At 44.6% G+C, this 15,828-nt stretch overlaps 1 protein-coding gene across 2 annotated transcripts in view; it reads left to right on the top strand.

Moving 5' to 3' along the window:
• Positions 1 to 143: 143 nt before the first annotated feature.
• The window catches only part of LOC118617564 (heat shock transcription factor 2 binding protein), a 100,680-nt gene continuing 84,995 nt past the window's right edge, over positions 144 to 15,828 (top strand). Inside the window, exons 1-3 of one of the 2 annotated variants that reach the window (XM_036243548.1) lie at positions 144 to 193; positions 1,054 to 1,323; positions 2,084 to 2,234. In XM_036243548.1, the coding sequence (XP_036099441.1) occupies positions 1,288 to 1,323; positions 2,084 to 2,234 (187 nt within the window). In that variant the 5' untranslated portion in view covers positions 144 to 193; positions 1,054 to 1,287. Of the gene's footprint in view, positions 194 to 1,052; positions 1,324 to 2,083; positions 2,235 to 15,828 lie in introns of those variants that run through there. The other variant, XM_036243549.1, reaches the window with a different exon arrangement.

Raw genomic sequence — 15,828 nt, forward strand, 5'->3', positions numbered from 1 at the left:
CGCGACTGCGCACAACCCGGTGGCAGCGGCGGCGCGCGGGATGATGGCGTCACAATGGCGCCGGCGGTCACTCGCGGCGCGTTCTGGGAACGGGCGCCGCGGCCCCTGGCACCGGGAGAAACAACTCAGTGATGCTTTGCTTCGCGCCTTCGCCGTCTTTCGGTAGCCAGATCTCGGGGCCGTGGACGGCGAGGTTAGCCAGGGCTGGCTCGTGGCCAGGAAGAGTCGGATGGCCAATTGTAAATGGTCTACAGTCATTAAGTCCACTCACAAAAAGCCTCATTTGGTTGGCAGCTGTCTTACAAAATACACCGCACCGAGTGTTTCATTGTATTAGACTTCTTGTACTGCCCCAGCGGGTGGAGACTGGGAAGGGCCTTCTTCGGTTTCTCGGCGGGATGGTGGGGGCAGCCCCACTGAGAGGCCTCTAAGGCCGGCGTAGGCAGCGCACTCCAGCGTCCCCCAGTGTCTTGAGCCTGGTCAGGGGCAGTCCCGGGTGCGGGACCTCCGCAGGGCAGGGCAGGGCCGATGGCAGGTGCTGGGGCAGAGGGCAGGTCCCCGAGCGGAGGCAGGTCCTGGGGCAGGGGAAGAGCAAGTGCGGGCAGGTCCCAGGTCGGGTGCAGGGATGGGGAGAGCACGCACCCTGGGGACTCGGCAGTGTCCGCTTCCTGCGGTTTTCAGGGACCGACGGTCTTAGTTGTGTAGTGACCCGGTAAATTTCAACTCATAGGCTGCACCTATTTTGCTAACCGATTGGGCCTACTGGGGCAAGCGAATGGACTAGGTGACGTCTCCAAGTTACGATGGTCATCGCAGTTACAGCCAGCTGGCTGTACCGACACTCGCGATCAGGGACAGACTCCCCGAGGACCCTGCTGTCTGTCGCCGTTCCCCCCCACCCCCTTGCTAAAGGAGCCGAGAGCGAGCGCGAGTGTCAGTTCCCTGGAACGCATCGTTCCTTGGTCTAGCATCTCTCCCCAAACAGGAAAGGCCCGATTCTATTTATTTCACGTGACTCTTACACCTGGGTCTTACTGTGCTTCCACTTTGCAGCTAAGAAGTTCAAAACCCCGGTTAGGCCAGAAGAGCCGCCGCGGGATCCCGCCAAGCCCACCCTTCGTCCGCGAGGCGGAGAATGCTGCGCCACGTCTTCGAGGTTTGAGCCTTGCTGCTCTCCATACCCGGCCCGTCGTGGACACGTTCTCGCGCTAGTTCCCGCGCTTTCTGGCGTGAGCGGTCAGAGGGCGCACCGTCGCGCAGGCGCACGGAGCCGGGGCCGCGGCGGCCATGGGCGAGGCGGGCGGCGCTGAGGAGGCCTGCGGGGTCAGTGAGGACGCCCTGGGCCGCCGCCCGCGTGTCTGAGCTGTCACCATGTGCTGCCCCGCGCTGTGCTGCGGTCTGTGCGGGCTTCTCCCAGCGCGCTTGGGAATGGCCCTGGGCCACTTTGGCCGACAGCTTGGCCTCGGCCTGCGGCGCGGGCCGAGCCATCCTGCCCCTGAAACCGTGGACGCGGGTCCAGGAGGCTGCGCGGTGGGGCAGAGGCCGCGCGCTCAGGAGATGATGGTGGGGCTCTGACCCCCGGAGCCCACCCTCCCCGCGGGGCAGTGGTGCTTGTGTCAGGCTTAGTGTAGGTTCGGACCCCGCCCCCCTTCCACCGCGCGCGATGTAGGAGAAGGATCGCGGTTCTGTCCCGTTAATGACGGTCCTTGGAGAAAGTTACCTGGACACACCTTGAAGGGTGGTGGTCAACCCTGACCGAGGTGGACAGCCAAGGGCTTGGGCACCCAGGAGGCGTCCAGGCAACTTCTTTTCGTCCCGATTAGCTTGGCTCTGAAACATTAAGGAAAAGTTGCCGGGTTGTCTGACTTGCAGGCGTGGGGCCGCGTGTGCGCTTAAAGACACAGCTGCCATGACGAAGGCTGGGGCCCCAGCCCTAAGCGGGAACACACAGCCGCGGGTACCGTCGGTAGAGACCTGCTTTCGAAAGTAGGCGCGTAGGCGGCGTGAAAAAGGAAGCGAGCCGCCGGGCTCGCTGGTTTTAGCTGAAGAGACATGCAATCTGAAGATCTCTTTGTTCTTTTAGCTCATGGGAACAAAAGAAGAATTTGTTAAAGTCCGAAAAAAGGACCTGGAACGGCTGACAACGGAAGTGATGCAAATTCGGGACTTCTTACCCAGAATACTAAATGGGGAAGTACTGGAAAGCTTCCAGAAATTAAAGATTGTAGAAAAAAGTGAGTCTTCCTTCACCTCTCCCAGTCATGGCTGGTGGCAGCAGTCTGTTCCAGCAGGTTTACCTTAGGTAGATAACGGTCAAGTAGTGGTAAATAAACTTCAAGGTATAGTCCTTAATCACATTTGGGAGAGTCAGGTAAGACATGAGAAAGGGAGAAGCTCCAGTGAGTGGGTAACTGGGACGTGTGTGACGTTCGTGTTGGAGGAAGGGTTGCTAACTTTCCTTGGCAAAAGAATTTTATACTTAAAACAAATATATATATATGTTTTTGTTGATTTTTTTAGAGAGAGAGGAGGGAGAGAGAGAAACATTGATGTGAGAAACATCAACAGGCTGCCTCCTGCTCACCCCCAACTGGGGATCGAGCCTGCAACCCGGGTATGTGCCCTGACCGGGAATCGAACCCCGACCTCTCAGTCCGTGGGACAACGCTCAGTCCACTGAGCCATATCAGCCGGGCAAGAACTTTATACTTTTATAATTTAGAAGCTCTGCTCTAAACATTGTCTTTTATGGTGGAAGTTAAGGGTATTGCCATGGAGTTAAATGTGTCTGTAGAGGTGGCTGGATGTGTGTTTACTTGTCTCTAGGTTGATGGATTGGTCAGTTTCTAGCACTGGTTTAAGTTCCAGCCTGCTAGGACTTGTCCGTTTAAACTTTGAGATTTGAGCTGAGCTGTTATGTCAGATACCAGTCTAGGAGCTTATTGACATTCTTGGGGATATACTAGAATTGATTGAGCACTTGCCTAATTGAGGCTGAATTACAATTAAATCAACTTTCAGTGGTTAAGGTTAACTAACCCCAGTGCCCCTGACCGTTTTCCATCACCTATAGAAAAGATGCATCTAGAAGATCTAGGTTGTGTTTCTAACACTAGTCCAGACAAGAAAGTATCTTAACAGTACCAGTTTGGTTTGAGCAAATGTGTTTGGTCAAGGGGCAGCCATATCCACTTGGAAGAGAGAATGCTCATGGTTACCATAGCTCCCTGTCCTATTTACTTTCTCTTTGGAATCCTCAGATCTACTCTCCTCTGCTGTGAGCTGAGGACTCCTGCAGAATGCTTGCCTCTGGCTCCCTTACTGCCTGTCAGTAGGGCTCACCAGTGGAAGGCATCAGTAGTCAGAGAGAGGGTTTGGGGTGTTTCTTCCTGCTCTCTCCACAGCTGTGACTCCCCCTAAGGCCTTCTCCACAGTCTTGGCTCTCACTGGGCTCCAGTACCACTGTTTTCTCCCCTCATTCCTTCAGCTGAGGGTCATTGCTAGTCCCTGGGTGCTTCACCATTCCTGTTGGGTCTCTTATTCTTGCTCTCCCATGAAGTCGCAACATCTGGGTTAATTTGTTTCCCATCGGGACCTTGCTGGATACATCCATGTCACTGGTTCCCATAGCCTCAAGGTCATTGCTTTCTTAAATTTGCCAGTTGTGATGACATGCTCATCCAGCAACCTTCTAAGAACAGTTAGCCATCCCAAGCATATTTATCTTTAGGTAAGGGAAGTGTTAACCAGGAGCAGAGCATGTCAGTCTGCTGGGTGGTTATGGTTCTCACTGCAATTTAAAAAACTGGCATTCTGAAAAATGCATCAGGGTCTCATGAATGAATTAGCATGAGTCAGTCTTTGGAGATCAAGCCCCTACCAAAATCAAATTGTGCTTACAAAAGCAAGGACCACACATGAATGTGATGATGTGATCGAAGTTAGACTTGAAGAGATCCTGCCCCAAAGTCCCTGGCTTTCCCTGGGCCATGTCATTAACCACTTTTTTTTTTTTTGTAGTTAACCTCTTTTTTCACTGATCTCTCAAGTAATTTCTTCTCAGTCTCCTTTGCTGATTTATCTTACTCTGCAGCAGCCTGTCAGCCAGTGGAGTTTCCTGAGGCTCAGGCCTGGGCCCACTGTCCCCTCACTCCGGGGCCTCTCTGGGCAGTCCAGGCACGCACATCCGATGCCTCAGTTCCATCTTGGTGCCAGTGGCTCCTGGTTTTATCTCTAGCTCAGATTGTTCCAGGCTCAGAGCCCTGTATCTAAAGGCTACGTAGCGTAGCGTTTCTTCTCACCCGTTTGGCAGTCATTTCAAATTCTAAATGTCTTTCTTCGTCTAATTAGACCTTGACTATTAGGAAGGACCTGATAGTCTCACAAGATCAGGTTTACTGGCTCATTGCAGTGAGGGAGACCACACACCAGAGGAGCTATGGGCATTGTGCCAACAAAGGGAATGACAGAGTTGCTGTAGGATTTGAGGTAGGGTGGAATTTAGGTTAAGTGGAAATGAAGCCATGTTTTGATGGGCTCCAAGCAAAGTAGGGCTGTATGCGAAGGGGTCAGCATAAGGTGTCACTGCAGTGGAACCAGGTCCCATTTCCTTTAAAACTAAAAAATTTACGTAGATGGTGAACATAGTGTCTGAAAATCCTATTTGAGTCTCTGTAGCTAGCAGGAAATCAAGGCTCTGCTGTGTCACAGTGATTTTGATTCTGCAGGCGAGAAGCAAAATTTCTGGTAGTGTGGGATTTTACAGAATAGCTTTCTCTGAATAAGAAACTAGCAGTCACTGGAAGAAGGGGTCATGATGATACTTTTACAGTTGCAGTGTGTCCTTGGGAGAAATATTGTTTCCTGTTAACTTGGCAACTGGCTTTATGTGTGTCTGTTATCCCAGCCTGACAAATCATAGGACAGACTTTCACTTTATCAGAGCAAGCTGATTTTTACTTTCTCATGTCTGACTCATGATATTCACCCCCTCATGATACCCATCCACCCACCCACCCAAAACTGGGCTGCCTGAGTCTCCCTAGGGTACCATCATCCAGGCATAGAGACTGAGTAAGGATCCTCCTTGCTGTCCCCTTCTGCTCACTATTCAGCCCCGACCTGTCTATCCGTGAGTCCTATACATTTTCCCTCACAGATGCATCCTGAGTTTGTCAGCTTACCTCCATTGCCACTGCCACCACCTGCGTCCAGGCCCCTATCATTTTTTTTTATAGTTTAATGTATTTTAATAGCAAACTTACAGGAACAGCACAGAAGACAGACAACATTAAAAACATGTACTTGCATGTAAGACAACTCAGTTAGAAAAGCATAGTGAATGGATGGAATCTACTGTATGATAAACATGCTACAAACACCATTTGGTTGCCATCAATAAGAAATTTACTTGTTTTAAAAATAATCCAAATGCTGGCATTGTCCAGAAAAATTGAACAGGTTTATTTATATTGTTATAAAGTTGAACTGCTGAAACTCGTTCACTGAACCATTTTGACTTGCATTAATGCCTTATGTCCCTGCATTTATATTAAAAAAGTTCACACACAAATGAAAATGGAAAAACTGCCAATACCTGATTTCTGTCCCCTATTTTCAACTTGCAATCATATACTTAGGTACCTTTTGACCCCATGGAAAAAAAATATCTAACGTTCAGAACTACCAATAACATGAAGAGACTTTGTTTTTTTTTTTTAAAGAATGAAATGTTTCCCATCATAGTGGATTCTTAAGCACGTGCTTCACGTATGTGGCGTGCTAGCTGGATGTCTTTTGGCATAATTGTTACACGTTTGGCATGGGTAGCACACAGGTTGGTGTCTTCAAAAAGGCCAACTAGATAGGCTTCACTTGCCTCCTGCAAGGCACCAATAGCTGCACTCTGGAAGCACAGATCTGTTTTGAAGTCCTGAGCAATTTCTCACACCAGTCGCTGGAAGGGAAGTTTGGGAATCAGTTCAGTGGACTTCTGATAATGTCTAATTTCATGAAGTGCCATGGTACCAGGCCTGTAATGATGAGGTTTCTTCACCCCTCCAGTAGAGGGCGCACTCTTGCGAGCCGCTTTGATAGCCAGTTGTTTCCTCGGTGCTTTACCACCGGTGCGGGCAGTCTGCTTTGTACCAGCCATGGTATAGAGACCTCTTTACTTACCCCCTTCTCCTTGGCTGGAGCTCGGTGAGCTGGAGGCAGCGCAGGCGTTAGAGAGCTACGGCAGCTGCGAACACAATTTAGGCCCCTATCATTTTGCCTGAATCTCTGCCTCCTGGCAGTGTCCACTCATTGTCACTGTCCAGTCTGTTCTGTACACTGTAGTGCAAGTAATTTTTTAAAAATCCTCACCCAAGGATATATTTAGAGAGAGGAAGGGAGTTGGAACCAGTAACATTTTGGTGTATGGGACAACACTTCAACCAACTGAGACACCTGGCCAGGGTAGCTCAAATAATTTTTAATAATTTATTCTTTTTTCCCCAAAATATATTTTTGATTGATTTTTTAGAGAGGGAGATAGAAACATCAATGTGACAGATATATCGATCAGCTGCCTCCTGTACGCGCTCTACTGGGGATTGAGCCTGCAACCCAGGCATGTGCCCTGACCGAAAATGGAACTGGGACTACTCGGTCCATGAGATGATGTTCAATCCACTGAGCCATACTGGCCGGGCAACAATTCATTCTTACTTTGTTTTTCCACTGCTTAAGTCTTCAATGGCTTTTCCTTGCTCTTAGGATAAAGGTCGAAAACTGAACAGAAAATCACAAAAATCTGCTTCCACCCAAAAGCCTAAAGCAAACTGTGCCATGGCTAGAAAGGTTGTATATTATCGGAGTCATTAGGCGCAGTCTCACTTCCTTAGTTAGGATGCATCACTTTTTAGATGTCAGAGCACTCCGTCAGACAAAATGGTTTATTCCCATCTTATAGTACAAGCTTGTGGGAGGGCAGGACCCCTGCTTGTATTCTCTGTGCTGGGCTGTATACTTGGGCCTGAGAGACTGCCCTGCCCACCCTCCTAATTTGTAGCAGTATCTCATGAAGCTATATATACTACAAGAAACTGGGTGTTAAGAGAAAGGAAAGCCCGGCTGGTGTGGCTCAGTGGTTGAGTGTCGACCCATGCACTGGGAGGTCGCCAGTTCGATTCTCGGTCAGGGCACATGCCCAGGTTGTGGTCCTGATCCCCAGTGCAGGGCATGCAGGAGGTGGCCAGTCTATGTTCTCTCTCATTGATGTTTCTATCTCTTTCTCCCTGTCCCTCTCTCTCTAAAATCAATAAAGAAAAAAATTTAAAAATGAAAGCCCTGGCCAGTTTGGCTCAGTGGTAGTGTGGGCCCATGGACCAATGAGTCTTGGGTTTGATTCCGGCCAAGAGCAGTACCTTGCTTGCGGTTTGTCCCCAGCCCTAGTCAGGGTCATATGGGAAACAACCAGTCGATGTGTCCCTCTCATATCGATGTTTTTCTCTCTCTCTCCCTCCCACTCTATCTGAAGATAAATAGAAAAATATCCTTGGGTGAGGATTAAAAAAAAATAATAATAAAAATTTTAAAAAAGAGGAAGGATCAGAGTGGATTGGGGTGGTTGCAGGAGGCTTTACTGTGAACTTGAACTTCAGCTGGCCCTTGGAAATGTCCACTTCTCTGGCCTAAGCCTGATCTAAGGCATCTTGCACCTATTTTTGGCTCTTAAATTCTTACCACTTTGGGTGATATTAAAAAACAACAACCCCTCCCCCCTTTTAAAATAAGGATGAGGTCTTTTGGCCCTTTCGGGGCCTTCCCAGAGTCCTGTCTTCCTAGACTAATCATGTGAACCATGGTACAGAGAATGAATCCCACAAAGGAAAAACAGTGATCACATGGTGGCAACAAAGAGCTGTCTGGTACATGGATTCTTCGACCCTCCTCTTGGCCCTTGCCTTTGGCTGGTATCAGAGCTCCTGTTGCTTTTAGAGTTGTGTTCCTCCTATCATGAGCAAGGATGAGAAGGGACGTGAAGGTAGGAATGAGTGCAGGCAAGGAGGGAGTGCCAGCTGAAGGGCTTGCATTGGCAAGTGTCAAGTAGATAGTGTACTTGTGACTCTAGCACAGTAACTCCCTTTGGGAAACTGGGCAGGTAAGTGGTGGAGTTTGGAACAATACTGATGAGGTGGTACTGGAGAATCTATAGGGGACAGGTGACACTGAGGGCGGTGTGATTTATTAGAAGGAGAAGGGGATGTTTTGAACTAGAATGATGGCATGTGTGAAAGTCACAAAAAGGAATGAGCTAATTTTTGTTTGACACATGGAGCAAGCAAGGATTGGGGTATAGTAGAGTCAGGAATAGTTGAGGTCAGTAAATGTGAGAAGCTTATAGAAGAGAAAATAACCCTTTAAAAATAATCATTTTTAATTTGAGACAAGAGGCATCTGGAAATTACCACATGGAAATGACATCAGAATAACAAAATGATGTTTTCAGGGAAATGATTTTCATATCTGAGTGTAGGATTGGTTTGAGGGATTGGATGGAAGATGGAGAATTAATGAGAGTATGCTTATTGAGGAAGGTTTGGGACTATGGCTGCATGGATGGAGTTGGAGGGAGGCATGAAGAACTTATTAGTCTTGGTGAGGAAGTGAGGGCAGAGCTCAGCAATGGAAATAAAGAGATGTGAGAGTCGTCTGTGTACTGCGTCTAACTCATGTGCCATGTGTTTCCCTGTCTGCGAAATGAGGACAGTTAGGCTTACCTCACAGGAAGTGGCAGGTCTTTTTTTTTTTTTTTTTTTTATGTTTTATGTTCTCTGTGTTTATTTCATTCATATACAGTACATCAAAAGGGAGATCTCAGTATAACTTGCTTCCTCCAAAAAATGAGGAGATATATTTCATGATCATCAAATATTTCAATAATACTCTTTTAATGATTTTGCTAAGTGCCAGTCCTTTGTTTCACGATCCAATTGGTTTCCTTATTTCAAGATCTAGTTGGTTTTTCAAGAACATAGTCTTTCTTTTTTTTTTTTTTTCTTTAAAAGTATATATATATTTTTTTTCCCAAATCTTTATTGTTGGATGTAAAATGTATTACAGATGTTCCACATTTTTCCCCCATTGACCCCCTCCTCCCCGCTCCCGCCCCCCTCCCACCTTTTCCCACATTATTGTCTGTGTCCATTGGTTATGCATATAAGTTCTTTGGTTTATTTCTTCCCACCCACCCCCAACCCCTTTCCCTTTGAGGTTTGTCAGTCCAGCAATGAATTTGTGCTTCTTAATCCCTTCACCTTTTTCACCCATTCCCCCAACCCCCTTCCCAACTGGCAACCAACAAAATGTTCTCTGTATCTATGAGAATGTTTCTGTTCTTCCTGTTCATTTTGTTTGTAGATTCCATTGTTGATAGATATGTATTCATTGCCCTTTTGTTTGTTCATACATTTTATCTTTTTCTTCAAAAAGACCCTTCATCATTTCATATAATAACGGTTTGGTGGTGATGAACTCCTTTAACTTTTTCTTGTCTGGGAAAGTTTTTGTATGTCCATCGATTCTAAATGACAGCTTTGCAGGATAGAGTAATTTTGGTTGTAGGTTCTTGGTTTTCATGGAAGTGGCAGGTCTTAAAATGGGACCTTCTTTGGAAAGTGCTTGGCACAGTGCACACACATCAGGGGCACCCTCAATAAAGAGGACCTCCTTAGATGGAGGGGTCGCTGAACACTTGATGTGCTGAAGAAAGTACTCTGTTTTGGCCCAGCACTTCCATTTTGGCTCAAACACTGATGCTCTATGAATTTGGAAAAGGTGTAGGGAGGTTTGGAATAGGACTGACCTGGTGTGAATTCCAGTTCGTAGGCATAGAAGTTAGCTCACCTCCCTTTTCTCTCATCCTTCTTGTGCATATTTGTCCAGCAGTGAGGGAGTTATTTCTACATCAGTGGATGTAAATAATGTGTTTTAAACTGGAGAATCCTGTTGTTTTAAATACAATTTTACATAGTATATGGTTTCATATGTAAAATACATGAATGTTGTACTTAAAAAAATCAATTTTAGACATTTACTTATAAAATCAGTGTGCACAAAGACGGTATTGTGATGAAAGCAAAAATTTAATATTAGAGATTTTGCAAGACAGTTTCAGTACCATCCTGAGAGTCCAGTTTCTGTTTTTAGTTTTGGTTGTTAAGTAGCAAGAAAAAGACACAAGTCACAGAGACAAGGAGTTGCAAAGGTAAAATTTTTACACAGTACACCTTGCAACATCTGGATGCTTTTCAGTTAAACTGGTATTAAAACTTGACATCACATATTTTTGTTTCACAATTAAATCATAAGGTCTAGTACTTTCTTGCCTTAATTTGCAAGTGTCCATTTTGGACAGAGATGCTGAAAAAGCCACTGCCTGTTTAAATCTTCATTGTCTTACAGAAAACACTTCAAATGCATTTGTTGCATTTGAGATATTAAATGATGTAATTTAAAAACAGCTTGACCCTTAGTGGCAGTCTGTCAGATACTTACTCTGAGGAGTCAGTTATTTAATTTTATATGCTGATACCAAACAAAATTGCAGTCTCATTTCTGACATTTAAGAATGTGCCCTGGCTGGTTTTGCTCAGTGGTTGAGTGTCAGTCCATGGACCGGAGAGCCCCAGGTTCGGTTCCTGCCAAGGGCACGTACCTCGGTTGCAGTTTGTCCCTGGCCCCAGTTGGGGTCGTGTGGGTGGCAGCCACTCGATGTATCTCTCTCACATCAATGTTTCTCTCTATTTCTCTCTCCCTCCTGCTCTATCTGAAGATAAATGCAAAAATATCCTTGGGTGAAGATAAAAAAAAAATCTGCAACACTAGTTTTAATCTTAAATTTTATTTATTTCAATATATTTAAACATTAGTACTGTGAAACAGCCTTATTTGTTCATTGAATATCAGCAACAAATACAAATCAGTGCATCCATGGTTACAAAATTTGACTAACAAACTTTATTTAGCAGTGAAAAAAATGTTGTTTTGGGTAACCAGCACCTTGCCTCTGTCAGCACGGTCCAGTAGAACTTTCTGTAATGACAAGGTATATAATTCATGCTGTCCATGTCTGTTTTAAAAACAGCCGCTAGCCGTATGTGGCCAACTGACCACCTTAATTAGTATTAGTATTTATTTGTTTTGTATTGATTTTCAACTTGGTGGTTTTTTTTGTTTTTTGTTTTTCATCCTCACTGGAGGACATTTTTGCATTTATCTTCAGATAGAGCGGGAGGGAGAAGGGAGTAAGAGAGAGAGAGAAACATCCATGTGACAGAGACACATTGACTGGTTGCCACCCACACGACCCCAACTGGGGCTGGGGACAAACTGCAATTGAGGTACATGCCCTTAGAGGAACTGAACCCAGAACTCTCTGGTCGCAGGCTGATGCTCTAACCGCTGAGCCAAACCAGCCAGGGCCAACTTGGTTGGTTGTTTTTTATTCTCGTTCCCTGATGAAGTTCTCTTGTTGCCTGTATTCTGGTGCATATTATGCAGTTATTTTAAAGTCTGACTCTGTAAATCCGTTCTCTGGATCACCTGTTGGCCTGCTTTTATTATCTACTTTTCCTCTTGGTAGTCTTGGCAGTTTTTTTATTGATTAATGGATTTTTTACAATGAAAACTTGTAGAGGCTCTAGGCAGTGATGATATTTTTCTTCAGCAAGGATAGTTAGAATAGGGTCAGAGTAGATCAACTAGTCCAGTCAGGGATTGAGCTGATTCATGGCTGCTTTCAGTCTTAGTTCCAGCTGGCCTATTTCTTTCTCATAGGGTTTTAGTCCTTCAAGGGGGTCCAACTGAGAGCTTGAGTTGTTTCCCAGAATCCTTCCATCTTGGTGGGCTCCAACCTTTGACCTTTGATTTTGATCTCTCTAGTGCCATGAGGCTGGTTATAGCTGTGCTTGTATCCTGGCCTGTCTGCACTCCGGCTGCTTGCTTCTGTAGCCTCTCTGCTGCTGACACACTGCTGAGTGCTTGCAGGGGAGAAATGGCTCTGGTGGCAGTTCATTATTCTGTACTTCTCTCTTCTCCAGGATCATGACCTGCCCTAAGTCTTGGCTGTCTGATAGCTCTGTACTTTATAGTTATTTCTCCAGCCCGATGAGACTGTTGACTTCTGCTCAGCCTTGTTGTCTCTGCTACTTTTTTATTTTGTTTTTTCCTTTCTTCATCTAAGTGCCTGTGCTGCTTTTGAATATGCAGATAGCTCAGTGAAGAGTAGATAGAAAGCAGGGACCACTTACACCAGTGTGTTTTCCTCTTCTCTAGGTCCTGGTCCTTAAGACCTGGGTGACTTGGTAGCTCTCAGATACCTTCCAATGGTTTTCGTTTGTTTAAATTATGCTTTTCTAGTTATTCTTGGTAGGATATGGAAGTCTTTACATATATGTTGTTGTGATTTTTAGATTATAAAAATAATTTTAATGTCATGCAGAAAGGGTAGGCTATGGAGATGTTCCAAATTAAAGGAAACTAACAGTACATGACAATTAAATGCAATACCTGACCCTATAATGGATGCTGTATTTTGAAGGAAGAAAATGCAATAAAGGGCAATTTTGGGTCATTTGACAAAATTTGAATGTCAGTGGCAGATTAGGTAAAGGTATTAACATTAATTTTTTTTGAGGTACAGCTGTGTATAGTGGGTGTTTAAGACATTATACTTATTCTTGGGAAATATTCACTGACGTATTTAGGAGTAAAGGGCCATGATATAAGTAAGTAACTTACTCTCAAATGGCTCAAAAATATATTGCATGTGTGTTTGTGTCTGGTACAGACAACGAGCAAGTGTGGTGAAATGTTAACAGTAGGTAAGTCTGGGTAAGGGCTATATGGGTATTCTTGGTATTATTTTTATTTATGTAATATTTTGTAAGTTTGAAATTATTTTCAAATGGAAAGTTTAAAAACATATTGTAAAGTGGAAATCCTAATTAAATATTTACAGAACCATAATTGTCCCTGCTGTCCTCTTGGGTTCTTTGAAGTGGGGTTGAAAACCCTTCACTACATGATTTCTGAAGTGTTTGTGAGATGATTTGAGATTAACTTCCCAGTAGTTGGGTATTAATGAGGAGAGAGAGGGACCTCTGTTTCAGCCCAGGGAAGAATTATTGTTTCCAGTATGTAGAAATATGAGCTAGAGAGATAGTCATGAAGAGTGGGATAAACGAGTGAGTGCCAAGAAGAGATGATTTAATTTGACCAAAAGTTATTGTGGCCCAAATGAGATGAGATCAGAGTGTATCATGTCCATGTCCTGGCAGGAAACAAAAGGTATAAACAGAGAAAATAATGAAGGCATGACAAAGGTGTGGGTAGGGCTTGGGAAACCAGCATAAGGCTAGCATAACCCCAGGAACTAGACGAGTGGGGCACCATGGCCTCCCCTGGGCCTGCAGCAGTGGCCAGAGGGCTACCAGACTCACAGGAGGGTAGGTGCTCGACAGCCCCAAACAGAAGGTGAAGTTACTGTTGACTTGATGCATCGGGGAAGTCAGTGGACCAACTTCAGTCTCCTGTCCTTGTTTCTTGTGGGGCACCCCATTCTCCAAATCCAACAGGAAGCCATAAACAAGGGAAGCTGGTTGCTGTGGACTTTGACTTCATCCTCTTTGGGGGCACAGACCAAGGTGGAGACTGTATAGAATACAGGGGGTTGGGAAAGAAGAACATAGACTCACAGGGACTTATGGGCAGAGGAGGTCGGACAGCACCAAGAAAGGATAGACATTTGATTGTATCACTCCTGACCGCCAATTGTTAACATTGTGTTTGTATTCATATTCCAGTAAATGAAAAGCAAAATTCTCTGGCTCTGGTTTGGGAAATACTTTAACAATTCATTTGAGTTCAGCAAGATGAAGCTTTTTGTCTGTATGACTTGTTTATTTTCAAGTCTTCCCGTGAATTTAGTTGACAGATCAATCAGGTAGGTATTATGTGCTGGATATTTTTCAGGCACAGCTAGGTAATGTGGGAATATAAAAAGGAGATCAGCCCTGGCCGGTTTGGCTCAGCGGTTAAAGCGTCGGCCTGCGGTCCGGAGAGACCCGGGTTCGGTTCCCGCTAAGGGCATGTACCTCGGTTGCAGTTTGTCCCCGGCCCTGGTTGGTCGGGCGGGTGGCAGCCACTCGATGTGTCCCTTTCACATGGATGTTTCTCTCTCTCTCTCTCCCTCCTGCTCTATCTGAACAAAGAATGAAAGAGTGTCCTTGGGTGAGGATAAAAAAAAAAAAAAAGGAGAAGATCAGATCCTTTGATAATTTACGGGTAGACTGAGGGGCTCTCACAAGCAGGTATAAAAAATTAGTGATGCACGGTAATGACAGGTACATTGGCAATGCCAGCATAGGACAAATTCCTATTAATCACACATTGTCTTCATTCTGTAAAAGATTACTCCAGTGACATTTATGTTAGAAAAATAGTGGTTTTGGAAGCAGACTTTTGGCAATGCAGGAAGAAATGCTATTTCCATGTTCTGGTTCCAAGCCTCAAACCCCACCCGTTGGTTTGTTTTATAGCTTAAAAAAATTTTTTTTTTCCTTTATTGATTTTAGAGAGAGGAAGTAAGAGGGAGAGAGAGATAGAAACATTGATAAGAGAGAACATCGATTAACTACTTCCTGCATGCCCTCCACTGGGGATTAGGCCCATGACCTGGGCATGTGCCCTGACTGGGAATCGAACCAGTGACCTCCTGATGTATGGGTCGATGCTCAGCTACTGAGCCACACCAGCGGGACTGTTTTATAACTTTGACAGCTAATTAAGGTGTTGTTTGATTGGCTTAGAATGGGCCCTAGGATTTCAGTGCATTAAAGCTCTTTAATTGAAGGTTTTAAAATTTTATTTTATTTATTTTTCCCCATTTTAAAATCTTTTACTTTTCAATTACAGTTGACATACATTATTATATTAGTTTCAGGTGTACACCACAGTGACTAGATACTACATAACTTACTAAGAGATCATCCCAATGGATTTGACACCATATATAGTTATTAGAATACTGTTACCCATATTCCCTATACTGTACTTTACATTCCCATGACTATTCTGTAACAACCAATTTGTACTTCTTTTAAAAAAAATTTTTTTTTTCTTTATTGATTTTAGAAAGAGGAAGGGAGAGAGAGAGAGAAACATCGATGAGAAAGAACATCAATTGGCCACCTCCTGCATGCCCCCCACTGGGAATTAAGCCCACAACCTGGGCATGTGCCCTGATTGGGAATCAAACTGATGACTTCTTGGTGCATGGGTCAATGCTCAACCACTGAGCCACACCGGCCGGGCACCAATTTGTACTTCTTAATTTCTTCACCTTTTTCACCTATTCCCCCAACATCCTTTTCATCTAGCAACCGTCAAAATGTTCTCTATCTAGGAGCCTGTTTCTGTTCTGCTTATTCATTTATTTTTTATTTTTTATTTATTTTTTATTCAATTGTTAATAGATGTGTATATATTGCCATTTTATTGTTCATGTTTAAAATTTTTTTCTTCTTTTTAAAGAAAACTTTTTAACATTTTATATGATACTAGTTTGGTGCTGATGAACTCCATTAGTTTTTTCTTGTCTGGGAAGCTCTTTATCTGTCCTTCAATTCTAAATGATAGCTTTGCTGGGTATGGGTAGAATAGTCTTGGTTGTAGGCCCTCGCTTTTCATCACTTTGAATATTTCTTGCTATTACCTTCCGGCAAAGTTTCTATTGAGAAATGAGCCGGCAGTCTTTTTTTTTAATCCTCACCCGAGGATATT

This window comes from Molossus molossus, unplaced genomic scaffold (assembly GCF_014108415.1).
Source record: "Molossus molossus isolate mMolMol1 unplaced genomic scaffold, mMolMol1.p scaffold_m16_p_5, whole genome shotgun sequence".
In the NCBI taxonomy this organism is placed as follows: Eukaryota; Metazoa; Chordata; class Mammalia; order Chiroptera; family Molossidae; genus Molossus; species Molossus molossus.